Genomic DNA, 22,896 nt, shown 5'->3' on the forward strand with positions numbered 1-22,896 from the left:
CAGGCCTGATAAGAGAGGACTGAGACCTGTTATAAGGCTAAATCTCTATCGGGCCTGATAAGAGAGGACTGAGACCTGTTATAAGGCTAAATCTCTATCGGGCCTGATAAGAGAGGACTGAGACCTGTTATAAGGCTAAATCTCGGCCAGGCCTGATAAGAGAGGACCGAGACCTGACATAACGTTAAATCTTTGTCAGGCCTGATAAGAGAGGACCAAGACCTGTTATAAGGCTAAATCTTTGTCAGGCCTGATAAGAGAGGACCGAGACCTGACATAAGGTTAAATCTCTGTCAGGCCTGATAAGAGAGGACCGAGACCTGTTATAAGGCTAAATCTCTGTCAGGCCTGATAAGAGAGGACAGAGACCTGGCATAAGGTTAAATCTGTCAATCTGCATCACCTTTCCTCATGTTATGGGACTCAACTGTCAAAAAATGCCATTTCACCCCATGCCCCAGATACTCCACTTTACTTTCATATCCAGTTAGCTGTGTGATTGCTGTTGAAATTTTAATATTAAATTAATTTATATTACGAATTTATTTGAAATGACTGCAGCTTATGTATCTTAAAAAATGTTTATATAGTATGTATGTGTTCTATGTTAATTTTATCTAATATTTCCACCCAGGCTGTATTTGGTTAATTGTACTATATCTGTTACAGATTTGATTTGGTGTTTCTTGATAATTTGTCAAATCGTACAACAAGTCAAATCAATAACCTGAAGTGTCATCTTTTCTTACTGAATTCTTATTATAAGATCTGGTATCAGTTTCTGAGAACATACATAATATAGTTACACCACACTATACACTATACACACTACCCCACACACTACACCACACTATACACACTACACCACACTATACACCACACTGTACACTATACCCACTACCCCACACACTACACCACACTATACACACTACACCACACTATACACCACACTATACACTATACACACTACCCCACACACTACACCACACTATACACTATACACACTACCCCACACACTACACCACACTATACACACTACACCACACTATACACCACACTATACACCACACTATACACCACACTATACACCACACTATACACTATACACACTACCCCACACACTACACCACACTATACACTATACACACCACACTTGTAATGTCTTATGGTATGTATGCAGGTGTTCAATTTTGGTTTTATTTGGGTCATCATTTGTCATTTAGCAGTTAAATGGCAAGGCATTCTGCATTACATTAGAGAATGTGCTAGTAGATTTCAAATTGGGTCATTGAATATTATTGAAATTGATCGAATGAAATGTGGTATGAAAGAATGAAGAACCTTAGCAATTCAACCAGAGCAATCCTAGCTTTATTCCATGTATGTGGAGTTTGCATTTTCTCCGTGTTTTTTGCCAGTTTTGCCCAGTTTTGACTGGGAATTCCTAAGCTGGAGTCACTTCCCCTTTGTGGGTCATGAAAAATGGTTGAAAAATGTGAGGAAGTCATTTACCTACCAGCTCTTTGTCACCATACCAGACAGGCTACAGGTTCACATAAATGTTGCCTTGCTTTCTTTTGGAATGGCTGGGCGATATAAATGACATATCAATTTATCGTCATGTAAAATTTAAAATATAAGAAAAACAACCTTGCATATATCAGCTTATCACGTCATAGAAACTAAAGCAATTCCAACCAACCGTATGGTAGTCTTTCGAGAACAGACAACACACTGCAAGGCTGATTGAGTTAGTAAAGCATATCACATACTACTTGATAGTATCATGGAAGAGATGAGCGACAGCTCAGCAGCTACAACATTTTGGATAGAGGTACAAAGATGTCAGTGGTGTGCTGGTTCTTTGGCAAGTCCAACATGCAACAGACCGATGCTGTGCAATTCTAAACTTGTGCCAGCTAAAACTGTAAATACTACAAACCCGTTTCACCACCTGAAGTATCTCCATCCAGCAGAACATACAGCCACGATTCATTTCCATTTTCAATTTGAAGAAATACTGGACACCTCTTTTGGAGAGCTCTGTATCAGAACTCCTGTATTAAGTGGAATGTGACGAATAAATTAAATATCATCCCCTTTATGTAGGCTCTGTGTGGGTGGGTGGGGTTGGGGGGTAGCAAAATCATTTAATTCCCCAAAAAGGGCTGGAATCTCAAAAAGGTTAAAGACTCCCGAGTTAGACTAACCGGCATCTCGATTCGGCCTGAGGTCTTTGGGATTACTGTATGTGTGCGTGTATGTGCCTATGATGGATTGGTGTCCCATCCCATGCAGGGTACCCCTACCATGTCCCCTATGCTGCTTGTAATGATAAGTGGTTGGAAGATAGATGAATCAAATGAGCCAATATGAGACAATGTATCTCTCCATCTGTCTTCTAACCACTTATCCTGGTCAGGGTTATGGGCTGAAACAATGAATCAATTGCCAAAACTGTATTCACAACCCAACAGACCTTTAAGTTGTTTAAGTGCATTTGTAATAAAAAGGGGGCTGTTTGGTGGTCATGCCATCATGTTCTTCCCATCCAGATTAGTCATAAATCTTTCGCCTCCTTAACCTCTCAGTGACCGTGCCTAGTAAGCTTGCATATTTCTATTGTATGAACCAAGTGTTTGTATACAAAATTCATAATAGATTTTCTGCCTGGCTTTCTGATGTACTGAAAGGTATTAGCTGCAATCCTAATATCCTAATATTAACAAATATGTTGCCGCTTTCAATAATGAACAGGCACACTTTTCACCATGATAGCAAAAAAAAAGAAAGAAAAGAATTTGTTTTGGTAGCACAGAATTTACACTGGAGAGTTAATGTAGTTAACAGTATTGTATTTATTCCCAGACATTTTCCTTGGGTTGATGAGCAGCGTGAACAGTGTAATACTAAGTTGCTAATATGACAGGTGTCTTCATGAATGTTAAGCAAGCGAAGAGGTAGCGGAAGTGACTGGTTCAGCTGATCGTTTGTGTTGCCTGTTTAGGGTTTAGGGTGATTGATTTGGACAAACGTGCACAGCACTTTCAGGGGATAACGCCAATCTACCTTGTCAACTCCATCCTTCAGTTTGGTCACAGTTATTACAGTAATAGTATATGTCCATACTTGTTTGCATAATATACTGTTGTGTAGCATTCGTGTCAATTACTGTAGTATACATTTATTTCACCCAACTGTCAAATTGATATGATGGAACATTTTAAATACTGGGTATTGCTGTTAGGCATCAGTTTGTCACTGTAAAAATAACTGAGAGGTTAATTTAGTGGACTGAATTGTAAAGAAACCATAGGGTGAGCTCGCAAAGACAGCATATAATTCATCAAACACATATATCTGTCTGTCTACAGGGCTGGGTTTGTTGTTGATATTTAGGATCGTATACTACAATTCATCAGACATTAACCCAAAAACACATGTCGCGTGGCTAGGTTTAAAAATATGCTTTTCATTGGTGTTTTTCTAGGTATTCAGGGATCTTCTAAAGAAATGGAGACCAGCTTTAACAAAGGTTCTATCTCAAGGCCATCCTCTAGGTCTGGAACTAATCTATTAGAGGTGGCAAGAGAACATCCTTTCATGTGAGGGCCAGGGCCTGCTGTTGAATGTCCAGTGATATCGCAGTTTCTGCAGCACTTTCCTACAGGGATGCCTTTTGTTGTGTGCATGTGGTGTGGGGTAGATGTCTAGCACAAGAGTTTAATCAGAGAAAAGGTTCTCAAAAACACAACAAACGTTTGGCATCCCACTTTAATGAGAATATTTTTGCAGAGACAATTAACCAAAAAAGCCTGAAGAATGATCCTTGCTTAGTGAAGAGTAGGAAAGAAAAAAATATATATAATTTCTAATCTAGAGCTGAGTAGTCTGGAATCATGGCTCTTTTAATTACTTAAAATTTTAAGATCATTCTTGACAACTACTTACCATCTGCCACACTTATTCAAGAACGCGTAGATATAAAAGTAAACAAGCTTTTGACTGGTGTAGGTCCAATCAAAGGAAACTTTTTTTTTTTTTTACATTCTGGCTTTGGAATCAGCAATCGAGCAACCTAGTGGACATATCGCGCCTGTGAGTCTGGACAAGATAGACAGTCCAGATACAAATTTGCAGTATTCTTCAAATGACAAACTCACCAAATGTTTTTTGGGAGCCAAAGTACCCAGAGGAAACAAACATGGGGGCATTGAAACACCACTCAAGGCCAGCGCTGAGGAAGAAACCCCAACCCTGGATGTTTGAGGGTTCAAATCTATCTGCTGACCCATTAAACTCCCCCCCCCCCCCTCAAATCAATAATAACAATGTTAGCACCTCATTCATATTTGCAATGGTTAGGAACTAAACTGTATAATTTGTTGTTGATTTTGCTTGAAATATGAGCTTCATGTGGATATTTGCTATGGCAACATGGCTTCAACTGCTTCCAATGCTATGTTTCATTTCAAATTTTCAAATAGAAGCATAGTACAATAACCAACAATGTTTTTTTTGGGGGGGAGACGACACAGATTCTGCTTTAAAAGCCCTGCTGCTGGCCCACAGGACAGCCTGGGGTAAAACAGCTTAATTGTTACACTCCTGCTGCAATGTTTCACAATATTGATCCCCAGCCTTTGTCCTCATGTATGCTGCCTTTAAGTCCAGCTGAGTGCTTCATTTTATAGCATAAGTATGTGTATTTTTGTTATTTGTCCTTAAGCAACATATTCTGTCAAGTAATTTGAATCATCTAACAGAGTCAGTCAATATCCTAATCAAGTCTAAATATTTAAAGTGTACAGGTAGGTCTTGAAGACCAAGACTGGGACAGATCTCACGAAATTCTTACCTGGAGCCTCTGTCTGTCTGACTTTACTACGATTTCGGACTAAATATTTTTGTCGCTAAGCATCACCAACCTTCATGGCCTCTCTAGAGCCGCATTTCATATTTATACGTAATTATCCATCCCAAAACCACCTGCTCTATGCAATGCCATCGCCATAAAGCAGCAATGAGGCAGGAATGAAGACATCATTTGTGACATTTCCTTTCTAATTTCATTTAAAATCATCCTTCATTATTTTGTTTTTCCTGGAAACTTACATTAAGTAGGGGCCCTTTTACATTGCATGTGTAATGCAATGTCTGGAAGGTTTGTTTACAAAAATAGTCTCATTTATAAAATGTCAGAAGTAAACTCCATCCATTTTCTGAAACCACTAATCTTATTCAGGGTCCAGAGCCTGTCCCAGAGGCTACAGCAGAGGTGGCCAATCTTATCTGCAAAGGGTCGGTGTGTATGCAGGTTTTTGGGATAACCTGTAGGTTAGCTGTTCAAACCCAGGTGTGAGGACTCTTCAGCCAATCAGTCCTCTAATTAGGGAGTTGCAGCAAAAACACACATACACACCGGCACTTTGCGGATAAGACTGCCCACCCCTGGGCTACAGGCAGAAGGGAGGGACTAACCCAGGATGGGGTGCCAACCCATTGCAGGGCACACTCACCCTCGCACACCTACAGGCAATTTGGCAAGTCCCTTCAGCCTCAGCATGTTTTTTGGACTGTGGGGGGAAGCTACAGTACCTGGGAAAACCCCACATGGAAAACATGCAACCTCAACACACATGGAACCCTAGCAAAGACTCAAACCCGGGTCCCAGACGTGTGAGGCGACAGCGCTAACCACTGCACCACCTCATCACTCCTCCTGGACCCAAAAGGCTAGTATATATATATATAACAGTTTCTTCTCAAATGCCATGCAAAGACCGGGAGTTGTGCTGTTTGAATCAGAATGTGGAAACCGCATCCATCTCCCAGGAAACAGTAAAATCCCAGCGCATTTGGGAAAAGTACGAATAAATTGAGTTTTAGGAAGGGTAAGAAGACTTTATTCATGCTCATCAGGTGATGATGCATAGAAGTCCGTTTGTTTTTGTTTAGTATTCACAAGCTCTCATTAGCTGCCCTTTCCTTCCCATTAGATTTTTTATTTTTGTCTGCGAAAGCAGACAGTGGAGTCTTTTTTGCCAACCTGTGCCCTTATTAAGGTCAAGAAATGTTATTTTCAGTCTCTGTGAGCTATGTGGATGCCATTTGTTTTCCCTGAGCATTGTACCTACCTTGTATATTAAGTAGATCTGTGGATTAGTGCTGCAACTCATCAGAGAAGTGCCCAGAGATTGTGATGTAATAATTTATGTCTTTGTGGACATTGGGCTAAAACAAGAAGCACCACTTGTTTATTAAAGTACACAATTAAACATAACATGTCTCTCAATATCACACTTAAATTGACATTTGTGTTTATCACCAGTGAGAATGTGTTCTTAGTTCATATTCATGGTCTTTTGTGAACATTTAGTACGGCACTTTTGTTGGATACCCTGTGAGTGGTGTGGTGAATCAGTGGGCATTTCACTGTCACTTCTCTCCTGTTCTGTGTATTTCATTTCTGGCGCAGCTCTGTGTGTGTAGGTTACATGGTTTCCTTTTGTTGGAACAAGTTCACGGTCGGTACCCCAACTTCCACTCATAGTTCACAAACATACTATTTAAGTGAATTTGTCTATAATTTCCCAATAGAGACGCTCCTCTACTTACGGTATATGTTCCATTTGTAACTTGAAATGTTCATAACTCATTATTCAACATCATTTTAACGGTATACGCTAGGACAAAGAACCAGGATGCTGGGAGTACGCACGCTACGCTGCTGTGCGGCGGGAGTAGCGGCCAGAAGTCATACTAGGAGGAATTGGCCCGCAGAAAAAAAAGCCCAAAGAATACAATTTGGACTTACAGTCCTCTTCGTCCGTATGTCTGAAAGTTCGTAAACTGAAAGTTCGTAAGTAGAGGAGCGTCTGTAGTTTTGTATGTACATGTGTGAGTGGATGCTCTGCAATGCTCTGGGATGGGCAATCAATGCAAGGTGTTCATGGTCTTGTAGACCATGTTTCCCAGGAATCCATGTTCCAGATGGAAGATGACTAGATGTTTCCACTATGATACATTAATAGGTAATCATAAGTCACTTATGAATACAATATAGGGAATAATTAAATAATATGAAGATCATAAATAAAACCAGAAATGAATAATAAAGTCCAGTCAAACATCTAGATGAAAGAGAAATAGCATGCACATCTCATTTACATTTCCGCCTGTCCATCAAACACTAAACTGACAATTCTTTGAAATTGAAATGCAAAATATGATTAATTTATTCTGAATTTACTCAATGATACAAATATTCAACCAAAAGATGTACGTTAGGTGTTGCCTTAACAAATAAAATGATAAACATGCTATGATTTCATTACTTGATCATTCCTAATTAAATCGTTATGAATAACTAATTAGAGTTATGCTTCATGTTGCTTAGTCTTTGCTAGTGAGGTTTCTTGGTGCAGAAGACTAACTGCAAAGGAATAATTGTTCAGCCCCTTGTGTAAAAAGTTCTTGTGAAGCATTTGTCTCTACATGATGGGTCTATATGTAATTATGTTATGCGGAAATGCTATTTATTATTACAGCAAAGCTAAAAAAAACAAAAACAAATCATTGATATTCTTTTGTATGTGCAACAGAAGCTGGACATTGCATAATTACATTTGTCTCCTCTCTGCTATTACTGCTTGGAATGTATTGATTAATTGTACCATACAGATGGCCGGACACTAATTACCACCTAAACTGAAAACTTAGCAAGCACGCCAGGAAGCCACAATCTCCAAAACCCGGCCTGCTTTCTCTATGCTTGAACAGAGTGATTATAATACATCAGAATATACTTCATATTGCCTAGATGTCTACTGATAGACAAGTGGCTGAAACTAAGCCTCGGCGTTCATTGCGATTCATCAGTGTTACACTTTTGCTGAAAATAAATGTGATCATTTGTAGTGTATCATACATCGGAAAGTAGGTCAGTGGAAACTCATTCCTCATCCATTATTAGTGTCAGTTAGACGTCTACGCTTCTCAAGTTCCTGCAGGCAAAGCCCCACTGTCTTTTGCATTCTGTTGACACGAGACCTTTGACAGATCAGCCGTAAAGACAAAATATACAGAAATCAATGATTGATTCACATCAAATGACAGTTCAAATAAAAAAAGCCAACTTCCCCTTTTTATTGATCCAAGAAAAGCCTCGCTTAGTGAACTTTGTTTATTGATATTTAGCCAAGCACACAATAATAATTGTAAAAGTCACCCAGTGTGGCTTATGTTTTTCTCATTTATACAGCTAGATATTTTAGAATATTAACTCAAGCTAACTATCTGTCTCATAGCTGCGGTATTTTTGGATATGGAAAGGTATGGCTCCAAAATAAATGGTGGCCAAATTTTGAGAATTGTAGCTTGTTTGTATCCATCCTGTTTTTAGTTTATGGGCAGGAATTCCAAATATTAAGCTTTCTTTTCCTGTCATTGGCCCAAGGCTCACCAGGGATGGATGGATTTTTTTTTCTGTCCATAACATAATTCTTCATCTGCCTGTCAGTGCTTCTCTGTTTATCATCATATGCCGCGCCATACTAACAGAAAAACCACCCAAATATTTTCAGAAGCTGGCCATCTGCTGCATCAGTAGATTACTATACTCTCCCCACAAAAATGCACATTTTGATGGTTTTTGCTGATCTTCATTTAGATTCCCTGCAATCATTTTCTTTTGTTCTCACATTACATTAATCAGTGATCATTGTGGAATAGAAGCCTTTTAACATTATGCATTATTAAATAAGTATTCCGTTTGGTATGAGTAAGCTGCTTTTTCTATATCCGGTTTCAGACACATAGACTGCCCTGCCTTGAGTGAAGGGCCATTGCCTGGAATGGGAAGCTAGTGGGTTATTCTGCTATCCTCTCATCCTACCTCTCGGAAAGGTGCAGAATGTAATGGCGTGAGAATGGAAGTACACTTTGCCCAATATGTTTTAAGCAAACTCAAACACCCAGATATGCAAATTTAGGGTCATCGCCAGGATCATACTGGCAATGAGATAAATTAGCGCAGGGAGTTAGAAAATGTATGGTCATGCTAATGCTACACACATACTGTAAGCCACTTTTGGTTTTAGGACCATTTACCTTCCAACTGCCTATCCTGGACAGAGTCACAGGGGGCTTGCAGCCTATCCGTGGAGCATAGAGGTATAGGGTGCACCCTAGAAGGGATCCCAGCCCATGGGAGGGAACACATACACACAGGTTGACACTACATGCGACTGCATGGCTACGGATTGCAGGAAGAAGCTCAAAAGAGAACATGCAGATTTCACACACATACACACGCACACATGCATACACACACACATACATGTTGATGCACATATCTGAATGGAGACCTTAATCCCAAGTATGACAACCTTAACCCCTACCCAGCCCTAACATTTAACCATAAGCAACCAAACAAAATACAAGACTTTTGGCATTTTACGTTTTTGAGTGCATTCACAGGTCTTCATAAAATTGAGTTTCCCCTTGTGGGGACTAACCAGATCTTCCCACAAGGTTAAAATAAGAGGCTTGTATCACATTGTGGGGACATTCGGTCCCCAAAATGTAATACAAGCATGACCACACACGAACACAGCAAGCTTCAAAGAACCAATCCCAGTGGTGTGAGACAACAGTTCTAAGCACTAAGTCACTGCGATGCCCTGGTTTTTTGGCCCAGTAAGCATGTCCTCCATTCTCCATCAACTGTCATGCTTCCTTTCTCTGAGTGGGAGTGAGGTGAGATTCCGACAGACAATTTCTCAAGCAGCAGCTCTGCCATGTTAATAAATGCCAGGAATTTAAAGCCGTCTTTCTTGTTGGGACTGGTAAATCATTGTTTTTTTTTTATTTTATTTTTTAAGCTAGCGCCTATTTTACCGCATCATGAAAAATCAAAGTACATTTTCATATTTTGCCTTGTCAAAACATAATCGAGGAAACATCACAGCTTCTGATTCCAAGAAGAGTACAGACATAAAATTTATGAGACACATTGCTGTTTAGAATTCAAAGTGATCCACAGTTGTGACACTCATACTTAATGTCTGTATAATTACTGCCTTTTCCTGTAATGGGTAGGCACAGGTAACTGACTGCACTTTGTGCAATCAAATAATTTTGGGTTAATCTTGAAACATTGTACAATAATGGGTCAGTTCACACATTAAGTACAACTCATCCATATGAATATTGTGTATGTATATGAGATAACAATTAATCAATAGATACATATATCTAAGGCATGAAGGATCTGAAAAACAAACAAAATAATGAGTCTTAAGATTGTATTTTTGTAATGCACCTTTAATTGTATGCAGTCAAATCATATCTGAAGTGACTGGAATATATGCCGGAAATTGTATACAATGTACAAAACTCTACAAATTACTAGAACCTAATTGAGGTGGCTGCTCACAATCAGTGATGATGAGAATTAAAAAAAGCTTTTAGAGGAAAGGCAATTGATGATTGTTGGCTGAGGTGTCTCGCTTGAATGACGATCTATGAAAACAAATTGGTCGGAGGCAAGCAATTATTACAGAGGAGAAGTTGGGCAATTTTAAATTGAGGGTTGATTATGTGTAATATGTCTTAAACTAAGCAACTGTTGGACAATGGAGTTTGGTCTGTTGAATGATGGGAATGCAAAACAGTACTATACCGGGGGTAAGATTGAATGATTAAATTTTAGAAGAGGATGTTTGATGAACAGAAGACATTGTAAAGAAGAATTGGGATAGATTCTAAATTAATTTCTACCTTCAGTTTCTTGTAGTAAAATATTTAGTAGACAGATTAACGCATTTTAAAGTGGACAGATTAAGGTTTCTCATTGTGTATTTTTCAATCAGAAGGCAGCCGGCTGGGGCACTGACTTAGCAAGCCGGGGGGTGGGGGGGGGGGGAGGGTGAAGCAACATGGGTTTCAACCAGTAGCCATAGCCATGGAGTCAACATTGCGGGGGGGGCGGGGGGGGGGGGGACTACGACCATAATTATAATATATATTTTAAAGTGAAAGGGGAAGTAAAAGTGAATTATTGTCATTGTTGATGCACCACAGCACCCTGCAATAGAATGTGCTGCATTCAATCCAAATGTGAAATAGTGAGCAGCTAATTCAGCACCTGGGGGCGGGACTATGCTCAGGGTACCTTATATATATATATATATATATATATATATATATATATATATATATATATATATATATAAGAACAAGGTTTTATCATGCACAGAGAAGTATGAGAAGTATGAGAAGTTTGACAGCAGTCAGAACCTGAGACCAATGGTGAAGCATTTGCTAGGATGGTGAGGGCCATATTCAAAAGGAAGAAGAGCAGATAATACAAGGATGATGACAGAGAGGGGTCTGTGGAGACGCCCGGTGCTGTATCTAAGCCTGCTGGGCCACGGGGGGTGAACTAGGCAGGGAGCAGGAGGAAAGGTCGCTTAGAGCGAGCCGTGTTTCTGTGAGCCGCAGGAAGCGCAGGCAGTGGAGTGTATCGGCGTGGGCTGGTTATAAGCCCGGCCTGCCTGACAGCAGATTGGCAGTTACAGGATCCACCTTTGAGAAGGAAGCACACAGCTAAGGGGTGGAGCTGTCTCTGACTCTGGTTAATGGAAGGAGAAAGGCACAGTGCAGCCCATTACATTGCCAGGAAGTGGTCAGGAATGTTGAACGTTATGGAAATTAATGTGAATTGTGGATGCAGGAAAGGAGTGGAAAGTATGGAAATCGTGGCCTGTGGTTTGGTAGGATTATTTTCTCCCTCTCCTTTCTTCCTCAATGGGCATCTGCAATCACGTGGCCCCCACTGCCAAGGACAACAGAAGTACGTAAATCTCCAGATCAGTTTTATGGAGCAGTGCTACCTGCCTACTGCAATGGAATGGAAAATTTCTTCCAGATGTTTGTCATTGAATCATTTTTGTCATCGAACACCAATACAATACTCTGCAAATAAATTTCCAGTCAATTAACAAATGTGCACACAAATGTGTTCAGATAATAAAAGTCACTTCTTGGAGAATAATTTTCCTAGCAAAATTGCTAACTTTCTGGTCCATTTAGCATAAAACTTGTATTCAATGCTACTGAAAAATCATAAAAACTTTTGAAATTAAATCAGTATGTTGGCTCAGCAGGAAGCATTGTTCCCAAGAAAATCTGTGGATGTGGATGCAGTTATATCTGTTATATTGGTGTGTGTTTACCACAGCACAATTTTTTGTTTCACTCATTTCTCAATTTCTGGTTGTGCATCTGTGAATAATATATATTTTTCTGCAAACTGCAGTCTGGTTCTTCCTTGTTTCTCATTAATGAAGGGCTTCTTCCTTGCTTTATGGGACCTCAGCCCTGCTTCTAGGAGCCTGATACGAACTGTCCTAGAAGTGCACTTCACACCTGCACTTAACGTTTCTCACTCCACTTGAAGGTCACTTGATGTCATCCTTCGGTTCATGAGAAACTGTCGGATAAGTTAACGTTCATCTCTGGCATTAGAACGTCGCTTCCACCCTCTACCTGACTGGTTTCTCGTCTTTCCCAGTGTCTCCTGCTTCACCTTATTCTTCTGTACTGCTGTCTTAGAAATTTTGAACCTGAAAGCAGCCTGCTGCTCAGCATAGCCTTCTGCCAGCTGAACCACGATTAAATCAGGATTTAAAAATGCAGATTTGATTAAAAATATAGAGTGGTCTCTTAATTTTTTCCTACGGCTATATATATATTAAACATAGGCACCAGTCCCACTCAAAGATGCAGTCCTCACCAGATCATACTCACCTGTTTTGTCCTTGTAATCTGGGTGACTTGGTACAGGCAGAGAATGGAGAGACACCATCTGCAGCTTCTGTAAGACACTGGCCCTTGCTGCCTGGCTTCACCCAAGGGAGATTTTTCATCTTATTGCGTCCTTAGCAAAGAAACAAAGCATTTAACATTCAGGGGGAAGGGAAGTGAAAAGGGAAAGTTGACTTAACAAATGTCAGAAGCTGCCAATACACCTGCTTACCCTCAGCAGCTATTCCAAAAAAGGCCAAATGAATTCCAAATGCCAACACTTTAATAACCTTTAATCAATACCTCAAAAAGGTTACTACGTGACAAGAGCAGGGATCAACGGGAACGGTTTTCTAGTTTCAATGCAAACTTTCAGCCAGATATTGAAATAATGTTTCACATGTTGAATCCGTAATCATACAGAATGATTAAATATTATCACCATGTCTGAATTTAGAGGTCTTTGCCAAGCCAGAGCGGGCTTTCGTTTCAGCTTTTTGCAATGTATTAAAAAGTCATTTCGCTAAGGAGTCTGGTCTTATAGGAGAGATTATACTGTATGTAGCCATTGTTCAGAAAACAACATAGGTAATAATGCTACTTCCCATTACATTCATCTCCCACATACAAGGTATATCGAACCCGTAAATAACATTGATGCATAAGAAATATCCAGATTACAATGTCATTGTCAATTTGTAAGAAATATTCAGAATCATAAACAACATCAAAACGTCACATATATTTCCTGTTACCGGCACAATCCTCCAAGAAATGAATGCATTTAATCACAAGAATAGTTTTTAAAAATGGCTGCCCCGAAGCAGTGTCCAGATAGATTTTCAGTCTCCTGGAATAAATTCGCACATATACAAGTCAAAACAAAGTGGCCTAAAAATTAAGAATCAGTTTGCATAGTTGTCAAATACATCATTGTTTAAACATACAGAAACATCAGTGCATTTCCGGATTATAAACCTACGAAAGGTACCATTTTATTATAATAGTGGAGTAGGCCACAACTCTGTTCAAATGCTTCAGAGAATTATAACAGTATTAGGATAGTTTTGCCCGAAAAGTGGCACAGTTTTTTTTCCCAATTGATTTCAATCTGAATTTCTAGAAGCCTCACAAATGTTCAATAGGTTGGACTGTGGAAGAACCTTTATCTGTGTCATCTATTATAATGCATTGTAATTTTTCTACAGAACATTCAGGAATACTCACCATATTTCCATAAATGTTGCACATGCAAATAAATACTGCAATACAGTAATAACAGACCATAATATACTAACAGGGGTGTTGGAGGGAGATGGACACCCTGGCAAATTCAGGGGGCCAGCACTTAATTGGGACCCAGAAACCTATAATGGGGGGTAGGGGGCAGCTCGGAAAAATCTATCAAAGGGGAAGCCCCCCAGGCAAATTACATGTACCTGGGGCCCGTATTTCATCAAATTGGAAGTGCCAACCCAAGAGAGGGATTCAAGGTGACATTCTGTCAGGAGGCTCCAAATTTCTAGCTACCACCATTACTGATAATATGCTGGCATGATGGCATTGTGGATAGCTCTGCAGATTCAGTCCTCCAGAGGCTTTCATTCTTACCCCTGACTCCAAAAAGGCAGATGGAGTTAAAGTGCCTGCGAGAGCGTGTCCCTTGTGGTGGACTGGTATCGTTTCTGGGGTCTCCTTTGCCTTACACTCCTTGCTTGCTGTGATAATGAATTAATGTTGACACCGGTATGTGCTTCCGCGGTGGGCAGCACTACGCCCTCGCACCTCCAGCGCTGTGGGTCTGACTCCAGCCCGGATCTTGTGTGCATCTAGAGTTTATATGCTGTCAGGATGACAGTAGGACCTTTAACTTCAGAAGGCATAGCTGTACAGTATATTCAGAAACAGAGATATTAACTACTGGGTAACAAGACTTTTAAATGTGACTTGCATTCCATTGTCATAAGGGTGAAATATGGGACCTTGCTGAAAGAAAATGGTCATGGGAACCATACAGCACATTTTAAAATCATAAATTTCAATGTTTAATTCTGAATCCATATTTAATTCATTAGATTTATGTTAGACATCATGAAGGATTTATTTAGCTGCATATACTAGCTGCACCACTTTTAATTTTATTAGTGATGCAGAGAAAAAAGAATATGAAGCCACTACCTTTACCTGTCATCGGTGATACTGGGTTTATTTTTATATAGCATGTTTTCTAACAGGCACTTAACAGAAGATATAACATTATAAGCAATCAATGATGGCCTTAAGAGTGGAATCAAAGCACTTCATGTGGAGAAGTGGTTATCCAACTGAATGTGTGATTGGGAGTATGATTCAATAGTTGTATAAAGAAGAATAAAATAATTTTAAAAAGCATAATGTCAAGCCATTGTCTCTTGTAATTATTGAAACATTTCAGATGATGGCTAACACTCTCAAGTTGCAGCAGTGTAGATCCATTGCTCTGAACACCTACCTGAACAATTGAAAGTGACCCCCCCGGGTTACACAAACTCACAGAGGTGAGCCCCCCACCAAGGAGGAACTCCGTCCACAACCCACCACCCCTTGCACCCCCCCGGGATGGAGCTAAGGACCCATGCTGAGGTGCCAGCCCATCATATACTTCTGGAAATTTACAATTACAATTAAACTCACTAAATCCATGGGGTACATTTTCAAGAAAAGTTCACAGAAATCTTGAAGATGAGGATGTATATATTTCATGCTTGCACTAATTCAAAAACAGAAATGCAGAAATGCTAGTATGCATCCAATAAATGTCTACATTTCCACCCAGTGATTGCACTTAAGTTCTGAAAGAACATACAGATTTTTTTTCTTTTTTAAAAAACTGACCAGGTAGCCATCATCATTAAAGTGGCTTCTGTGTTATTGAATGAAATTAATTAAACAATGTTTCAGTAGTTTTGTGATTGTAACCATTAACTGTATATGTGCTGTTTTAAAACCATATTTAATGCATTTAAAGCCACTTAGCCATTTATATTTTATTTCTTGTAGAGAGACCTTTTGGCAACACTAGCTGCTTTCATAAATACATCTTGTATTTCCTATTAGATGCTGAGGTTCATTGGCACCAGGATATAAAGTCCGAGACACTGATGTGACCATTTGTCAGTTTTATGTTTTGTTACTGTGGCTTAAAAGCTTCGAAAGGATACATTTTACTTATGAATATGAATATCTGTCCTTTTACTGTAATCTTTCATCCAGTGCAGGGTTGAGGTACGTCTGCAACAGACTGAAGCAGGTAGAGAGCATGAGAAAAGGGACACCTTGAATGGGGTGCCAGTCTATCACAGGGTATATGATTAAACACTCAGAGACACATTATCATTATCATGAACACCACTATACCTGAACCTCCTGTTTTGGCGGAAATCAGAGTACCACAGAATCCCATGTAGTAATTGGAAGAACATGCAAACTGCATGAACGCCGAGGCAGTGAAGAGGTGAAACATTGCTCTCTTAATTATGTTTTAATGGTGACCGCAGATAGCCAGTTAACGGACTCTGAATACTTTGGATTCGAGTAATATAGGGAGTGCATTGAACGAGTTGGTGCAACAGAGTTAAAATGTTCACGGCGCACAAGAGAGGTGGCAGTAATATGTTACCATATGTTCAACAGGCTAAAAACCAAAGGACATGTGAAAGGAATTTTTAAATTATTTTAATATTGAACTCCATGTAAATGTACTTATTGCCAATGTATGCTTTGTCCTCTGTTTAAATTGTTATTCAGTTTAGTAATTTAATTAGGAGCTATGTCTTTTAATTGTTTCATGGAAATATTGGGTCGTCTTGCCTAAGATAAAAAAGAGAAATAAAATGATTGCATTATAATAAATAGAGACAGGAATACATTAATTTTCTTGTATCATTTTCCAAATGATTATATTCATTAATAATAGGTTATTAGTTATATGAGCCGTACCTCCACCCCTCTTGTTGATTTTTCCGCTGCTTTTCTGTTTCTGTAGAATCTTACTTTTCCATTTTGTTTGATTCTCTACATGCCACTTGAACCCCAAAAAGCACCCAGAGGATAAAGTTTTTACAAGGAAATGTCATTCAAAGTGATATATTTTATCCTTGTGTATTGGTACTGTAATCTTTCATCTAGAGCAGTGTTTCTCAGCCGCTCGTCTGTGGCCTAGTAGCGGGCAGCAAACAGCCCTTGTGGACCGTTGAACTGCAGCAGGAAAATGTGGTTCAGTCTGTAACGGGCTGCTGCACGGATGCAAACCCGTTCGTCACCCAGGAAAATTCCCCGGTCGCTGAAATTTACCAAGGGGTTAAGGCTGGGTGAAATAAACGACATATTGACATATTAAATTTAAATGAAAAGAAAATGAGAAACTTTAATAAACTGTCCATAAGGAACATAACACATCAGCCTAACACATCACAGAAACTAAAGCAATTCCAGCCAATCATATGGTAGTTTTTTTAAGAACAGACAACCTACAGCCAACGAAGTCACAGCAAGGTTGACTGAGTTAGCGGAGCAGACCCCTTGATCCTGCTTCGGTAGTGTGGAAGAGATAAGAGCTTCCTCAGAGGAAACATCAAGGGGCCCTTGTTTCCTTTTTTGTAATTGTGGCCATCAAATTAAATTTCATTGTGAGGTCTTAATCTTACCGTTTTTTTTTTTTTTTTTAATACTTTTTTGTTTGGAAAACTGTTAATGTGTTTTTATATAATCTTTCATTTACAATATAATCATTTATTTTTATACAATCTAATTGCCTTGATGCCTTAATAGCAATGCATTTTTAATCCGAACAGTAGTTGTGTTACATTTAGTAATGTTCTATAAAGATGTGGTTTTATGCTTTCAGTTAAAGCAGATTATTCTTTACCTTAACATTTCATTTGAACAAAGGAACTGTTGAAAAGAAACACGCAACATCATTAATTATCCTTTTTACTCAGATTACATATACATCCACACTGCTAATCCTGTGCAGGATCACAGGGGTCTGAGCGACCCCAGAAGCTAAAGGCAGGGAATGACCCAGGATGGGGGGCCAACCCATCGCAGGGCGCACACACACACACACACACACACATGCACACCTATGGGCAATTTGGCAGCTCCAGTTCACCTTGTTGATAGACTGTGGGGGTGGGACCAGAGACCCCAGAGGGTTGGGGGGGGGGGGGTCACAATGACACAGGGAGAACATGCAAATTGCACACTTATGGAGTCTGGGCAGAGAATCAAACACTGGTTCCAGAGTTGTGAGACAACAGTGCTAACCACTGCACCACTGTGCCCCCACTAAGTACAATATAAGGCACTCTATTAAAAATTATCATCATTTTTCAGTTTAGACATTAGTGAAAAAAAGTGATAATTGCCTCTCATTTGATTGAGCACTTTTTAAAAAATAAATTTGTATATATTTGTATGCAAAAGACTGACTATGCAGTGTCATTTAATTCATATATACCATATATCTTCTGTACTCACTGTGTTTTATGCATGCAAGTGGTAGAGCTCTTTACTGACTCAGCTATCTGATGGTCACACCTTCAGGTTCAGTGAGGTGAATTGCTGATGTGCTGAACATGGATGTTCACTTAGAATTGCCTTTGCTGTGTTTCATCACAAAATTCTGTGATTATTGTATTTTACATGAGCAAGATGCCATGTCAGTAGCCACTGTGAGGATCATGCATGCTGTGCGCAGTAGTTGTATGCAGTCCTTCACATTCAGCATAGATTAACTCCACATTAGCTACAGTAACATCCCTTCCATCCCCCCCCCCCACACACACACACACGCACGCACAGGGATACAAAGTAGTAAAATTAGACTTCAATGCCTTTAGTTTCCTTTAACTTTCCTTTCTCCCGAATCCTCTTTGCACCTATTTTGCATACTAATGTGAAGGCAAAAATTGTTCAACTGTGTGTTGTTTTTCTTTTGATATTTTTTAACATTTCAGTGTTAGTGTCACTTTAAGTTGTAAACCAAGCCACTGGACTGATTGCTGGTCTGGCACAGACGTTGTTTCATTTGAATTTTCTTCTTTCAAAAATTGAATGCTCTGAAAATCATATCATGTGCCGGAAACATACTGCTGTCTTCAAGTAAATACATAAATAACAAATAATAAAGTACTTTCTACAGTGATTACTTTAGGAAAAAGAAACCATTCTTGCTCATAAAAAATATGAAATTATAAAAATACTAATTATAGTAATAGAATAAAAACCAATTTGTATTTCAAGAGAGATGAATAATATTCTTAATATAGAACTATTGGTGATTGTAGCACTATTCCTGTAGAAGCCTTTGTTTCAGTCTTTTCAAATAAATTGTGCCCATTCTACTCTGGAGTTACTGAAAGCATTACTATGATATTGTACAGCTGAACAAAAGCAATTAGTGGAAATAAATGAAACCAAAGCATGAGATAAGTCATTCCAGTGCTAAATGTACAATGCATAAAGAAATATCCTGATAACAGAGGCAAATACAATACTTACAATTTAAATAACATACGTAGAAAAGACAACTATTTTAATGTGGTTTCTGGTTATTATCAGATTATTTTCACAATCTGGCAATTTTTGTTAAAAATATGATTAAAATTAAACACAATGATGTCATCTACTGCTTCTATAGGCGTTATGAAATGCTGGAAACTGCCCATCAAGTTATTTCCGGAATAATATTTTTATCATAATGTTCTCTGTATTTACTCGGTATGTAGTACTGTGCAAAAGTCTTTGGAATTCAAAATGATATTTGAATGATCTTTTTGTCCGTGCCACATAGCAGCAGGAGAGGGACGACCCAAATGCAGGCTGTTGGTAGGGTGACCCCCCCGCAGGGGTGTTTATTGTGGGGAAACAGGCAGGACAGCAACGCAGACAGGGAACAATGACTGAACAAGAAGCTCAGGACTAAGAGACGCTAATATACTTATAGACTAAACAGAGGAGTAAAAACAAGGCAGCTGTGGCTGGTTAATAAGAGAACAGGAGCAAGTGGTACGATTAACATGCTTCAGGTGTGGATGATTAGCAGCTACGCTCAAGAGAGACGCTGGGAACAAACGAGGGCGGGGCTGACCGTGACAGTTTGTGTAAAATCTGTCGAAGTGTGTCAGGTTCACCAATGTATTTTTTGACTTGATCACTAGCACACCTCGTGTGGCTAATCAATTCTTCATCGACTTTTTAACTAATTAAATTAATTGATTAACTGAGCTGGTGGACAAATGTAACAAATACATGGAATGGCTGAGGTGCCCCTGAGGAGAGGTTTTGGAACAAATCAGTGTTCTTCCAGCCGTACAAGAAGATATCAGTAACTTTGTGAATGCATGTATTTTACTACATTTTTAATTCCTTTCTCTTTTCCCTTCTTCCATTGCAGCTTGTGAGCTAATGACCCAGGGCATCCTGGCATTGGTCACATCCACAGGCTGCGCCTCTGCCAACGCGCTACAGTCGCTAACCGACGCCATGCACATCCCGCACCTGTTCGTGCAGCGTAACCGCGACGGCTCGCCGCGCACCGCCTGTCAGCTGAACCCCAGTCCCAATGGGGAGCGCTACACCCTGGCTGCTCGGCCGCCGGTGCGCCTTAACGACGTCATACTGCGGCTGGTCACCGAGCTGCGCTGGCAGAAGTTTATCGTCTTCTACGACAGTGACTATGGTGAGTAAACTCCCGAGCAGGCCTTTTGAACTTTAAACGGAAGTGGTTGGATCACATTGAAACCCACCCTCTTTAAGAATGTGCAGCTCACTAACAGGAAAAGAAATACTCAAAATAATAGTGCATAACATCCAACTATCTTCCAACCACTTATCCTGGTCAAGCTCATGCGGGGTCTGGAACCCATCCCATGTAGCAAAGGGCACAAGCCTGGGGTCCAGCCTTGATGGGATACTAGGCCAACACATGCATGTGCCTTTGACTGTAGGGGGAAACTGGTGCAGCCAGAGGAAACCTGCGACTCATCCTGCTCCGGGGGTGTGAGGCACGGCTGCTGCCCACTGACCCACCACAGCCACCCCCTAATTTATAAGGGGAAAATTATTTTCCCATTTACATCGCAGGTCATAATGTATATTCCGATTAATCTTTTAGCCAAATTGATGTAGAGTATGAACCTTTAAAGAGTATGTTCGGTATAAATTCTTGCCGTCGTGTTCAGACAAAATGAGTGGCTGCAATATGGAGAATTATAATTAATTATCATAATTCAGGGAACTGGTTGTGTGTCTTCTCTTGGAGTTGATTCAGGCTTTGGAAGATTTTGGCTATTCTTGCAGTGCTTTTTTCCCCCTGCAATAATATAAACTAATTCCTATTTTAATATGTTTTATAAGGGTTTTTATTTTATTTAATAATTATCTAAATTGGAATCGGTCACATGAATATCTTAATTATGTGAAAATCAAAATCTAATTTTTGTTTTATTTTATCTTTTAAATACTGTAGCAATATAATAACAATATAGCAGTATAATAATGCTATAGTCTTGGGTCCCAGCAGCAGCCTCTGGCATAACTCTTTTTTGGTCCATACCATTGAACACACAGTCAATTGTAAGTAACCTTGTTAACGCCTAATTTTTTTCCCAAAAATAGTGCAGTAACAAACACTAAACATGGACATTTGTAAATTTAGAATTATATTGAAAAGTTAAATAAGCCTGTGTGTGATAAAGACATTTAATTATGTCTCTTTTGAAAGTCAGCAGTGGCAAAATAAATAAATAAAAATCTACTTCAGATTTATAAATATCATCTTCCTTTGGTAAAGGCAAATACTCTGAAATCAATCAATTTTAATTATGCTTATCTCAATTTGTTTATGGGGCATAAATAACATTTTAATTGAAGTTTAAATTAGATATATCCATCCTCTGATTGGTTATTGGGGCAAAGGCTGCCTGAAGCCTATCAGCATATGACACAGGCTGGGGTACAACTGCACAGGATGCCAGTCCATCACAGGGCACAGGGCTGGGGTACAACGACACATGATGCCAGTCCATCACAGGGCACAGGGCTGGGGTACAACTGCACAGGATGCCAGTCCATCACAGGGCACAGGGCTGGGGTACAACTGCACAGGATGCCAGTCCATCACAGGGCACAGGGCTGGGGTACAACTACACATGATGCCAGTCCATCACAGGGCACAGGGCTGGGGTACAACGACACATGATGCCAGTCCATCACAGGGAACAGGACTGGGGTACAACTGCACAGGATGCCAGTCCATCACAGGGCACAGGGCTGGGGTACAACTGCACAGGATGCCAGTCCATCACAGGTACAGGGCTGGGGCACAGCCTGGACAGGATGCCAGTCCATCACAGGACACACACACGCACGCTGGGCAATTTAAATATGCAAATTAGTCTAACTGCATGCTTTTGGACTGTGAAGGGAAACAAATCAGGGACAAACTCCATGCATAGACAGCAGAAACACCTGCCCAATAGAGGGAGGGCGTACAAACTCCACGCATAGACAGCAGAAACACCTGCCCAATAGAGGGAGGGCGTACAATCTCCACGCATAGACAGCAGAAACACCTGCCCAATAGAGGGAGGGCGTACAAACTCCACGCATAGACAGCAGAAACACTTGCCCAATAGAGGGAGGGCATACAAACTCCACGCGTAGACAGCAGAAACACCTGCCCAATAGAGGGAGGGCGTACAAACTCCATGCATAGACAGCAGAAACACCTGCCAAATAGAGGGAGGGCGTACAAACTACACGCATAGACAGCAGAAACACCTGCCCAATAGAGGGAGGGCGTACAAACTCAACGCATAGACAGCAGAAACACCTGCCAAATAGAGGGAGGGCGTACAAACTACACGCATAGACAGCAGAAACACCTGCCCAATAGAGGGAGGGCGTACAAACTCCACGCATAGACAGCAGAAACACCTGCCCAATAGAGGGAGGGCGTACAAACTCCACGCATAGACAGCAGAAACACCTGCCCAATAGAGGGAGGGCGTACAATCTCCACGCATAGACAGCAGAAACACC

General features: G+C 40.1%; 1 protein-coding gene across 3 annotated transcripts in view; it reads left to right on the forward strand.

The window, feature by feature from the left end:
- LOC111858991 (glutamate receptor ionotropic, delta-1-like) overlaps positions 1-22,896 on the forward strand; it is a 183,776-nt gene that overhangs the window by 72,107 nt on the left and 88,773 nt on the right. For all 3 annotated transcript variants that reach the window (XM_023841267.2, XM_023841275.2, XM_072709584.1), the window contains one exon: positions 20,249-20,533. In XM_023841267.2, the coding sequence (XP_023697035.2) occupies positions 20,249-20,533 (285 nt within the window). The remainder of the gene's footprint in view (positions 1-20,248; positions 20,534-22,896) is intronic.

This window comes from Paramormyrops kingsleyae, chromosome 3, assembly GCF_048594095.1.
Source record: "Paramormyrops kingsleyae isolate MSU_618 chromosome 3, PKINGS_0.4, whole genome shotgun sequence".
Taxonomy (NCBI): domain Eukaryota; kingdom Metazoa; phylum Chordata; class Actinopteri; order Osteoglossiformes; family Mormyridae; genus Paramormyrops; species Paramormyrops kingsleyae.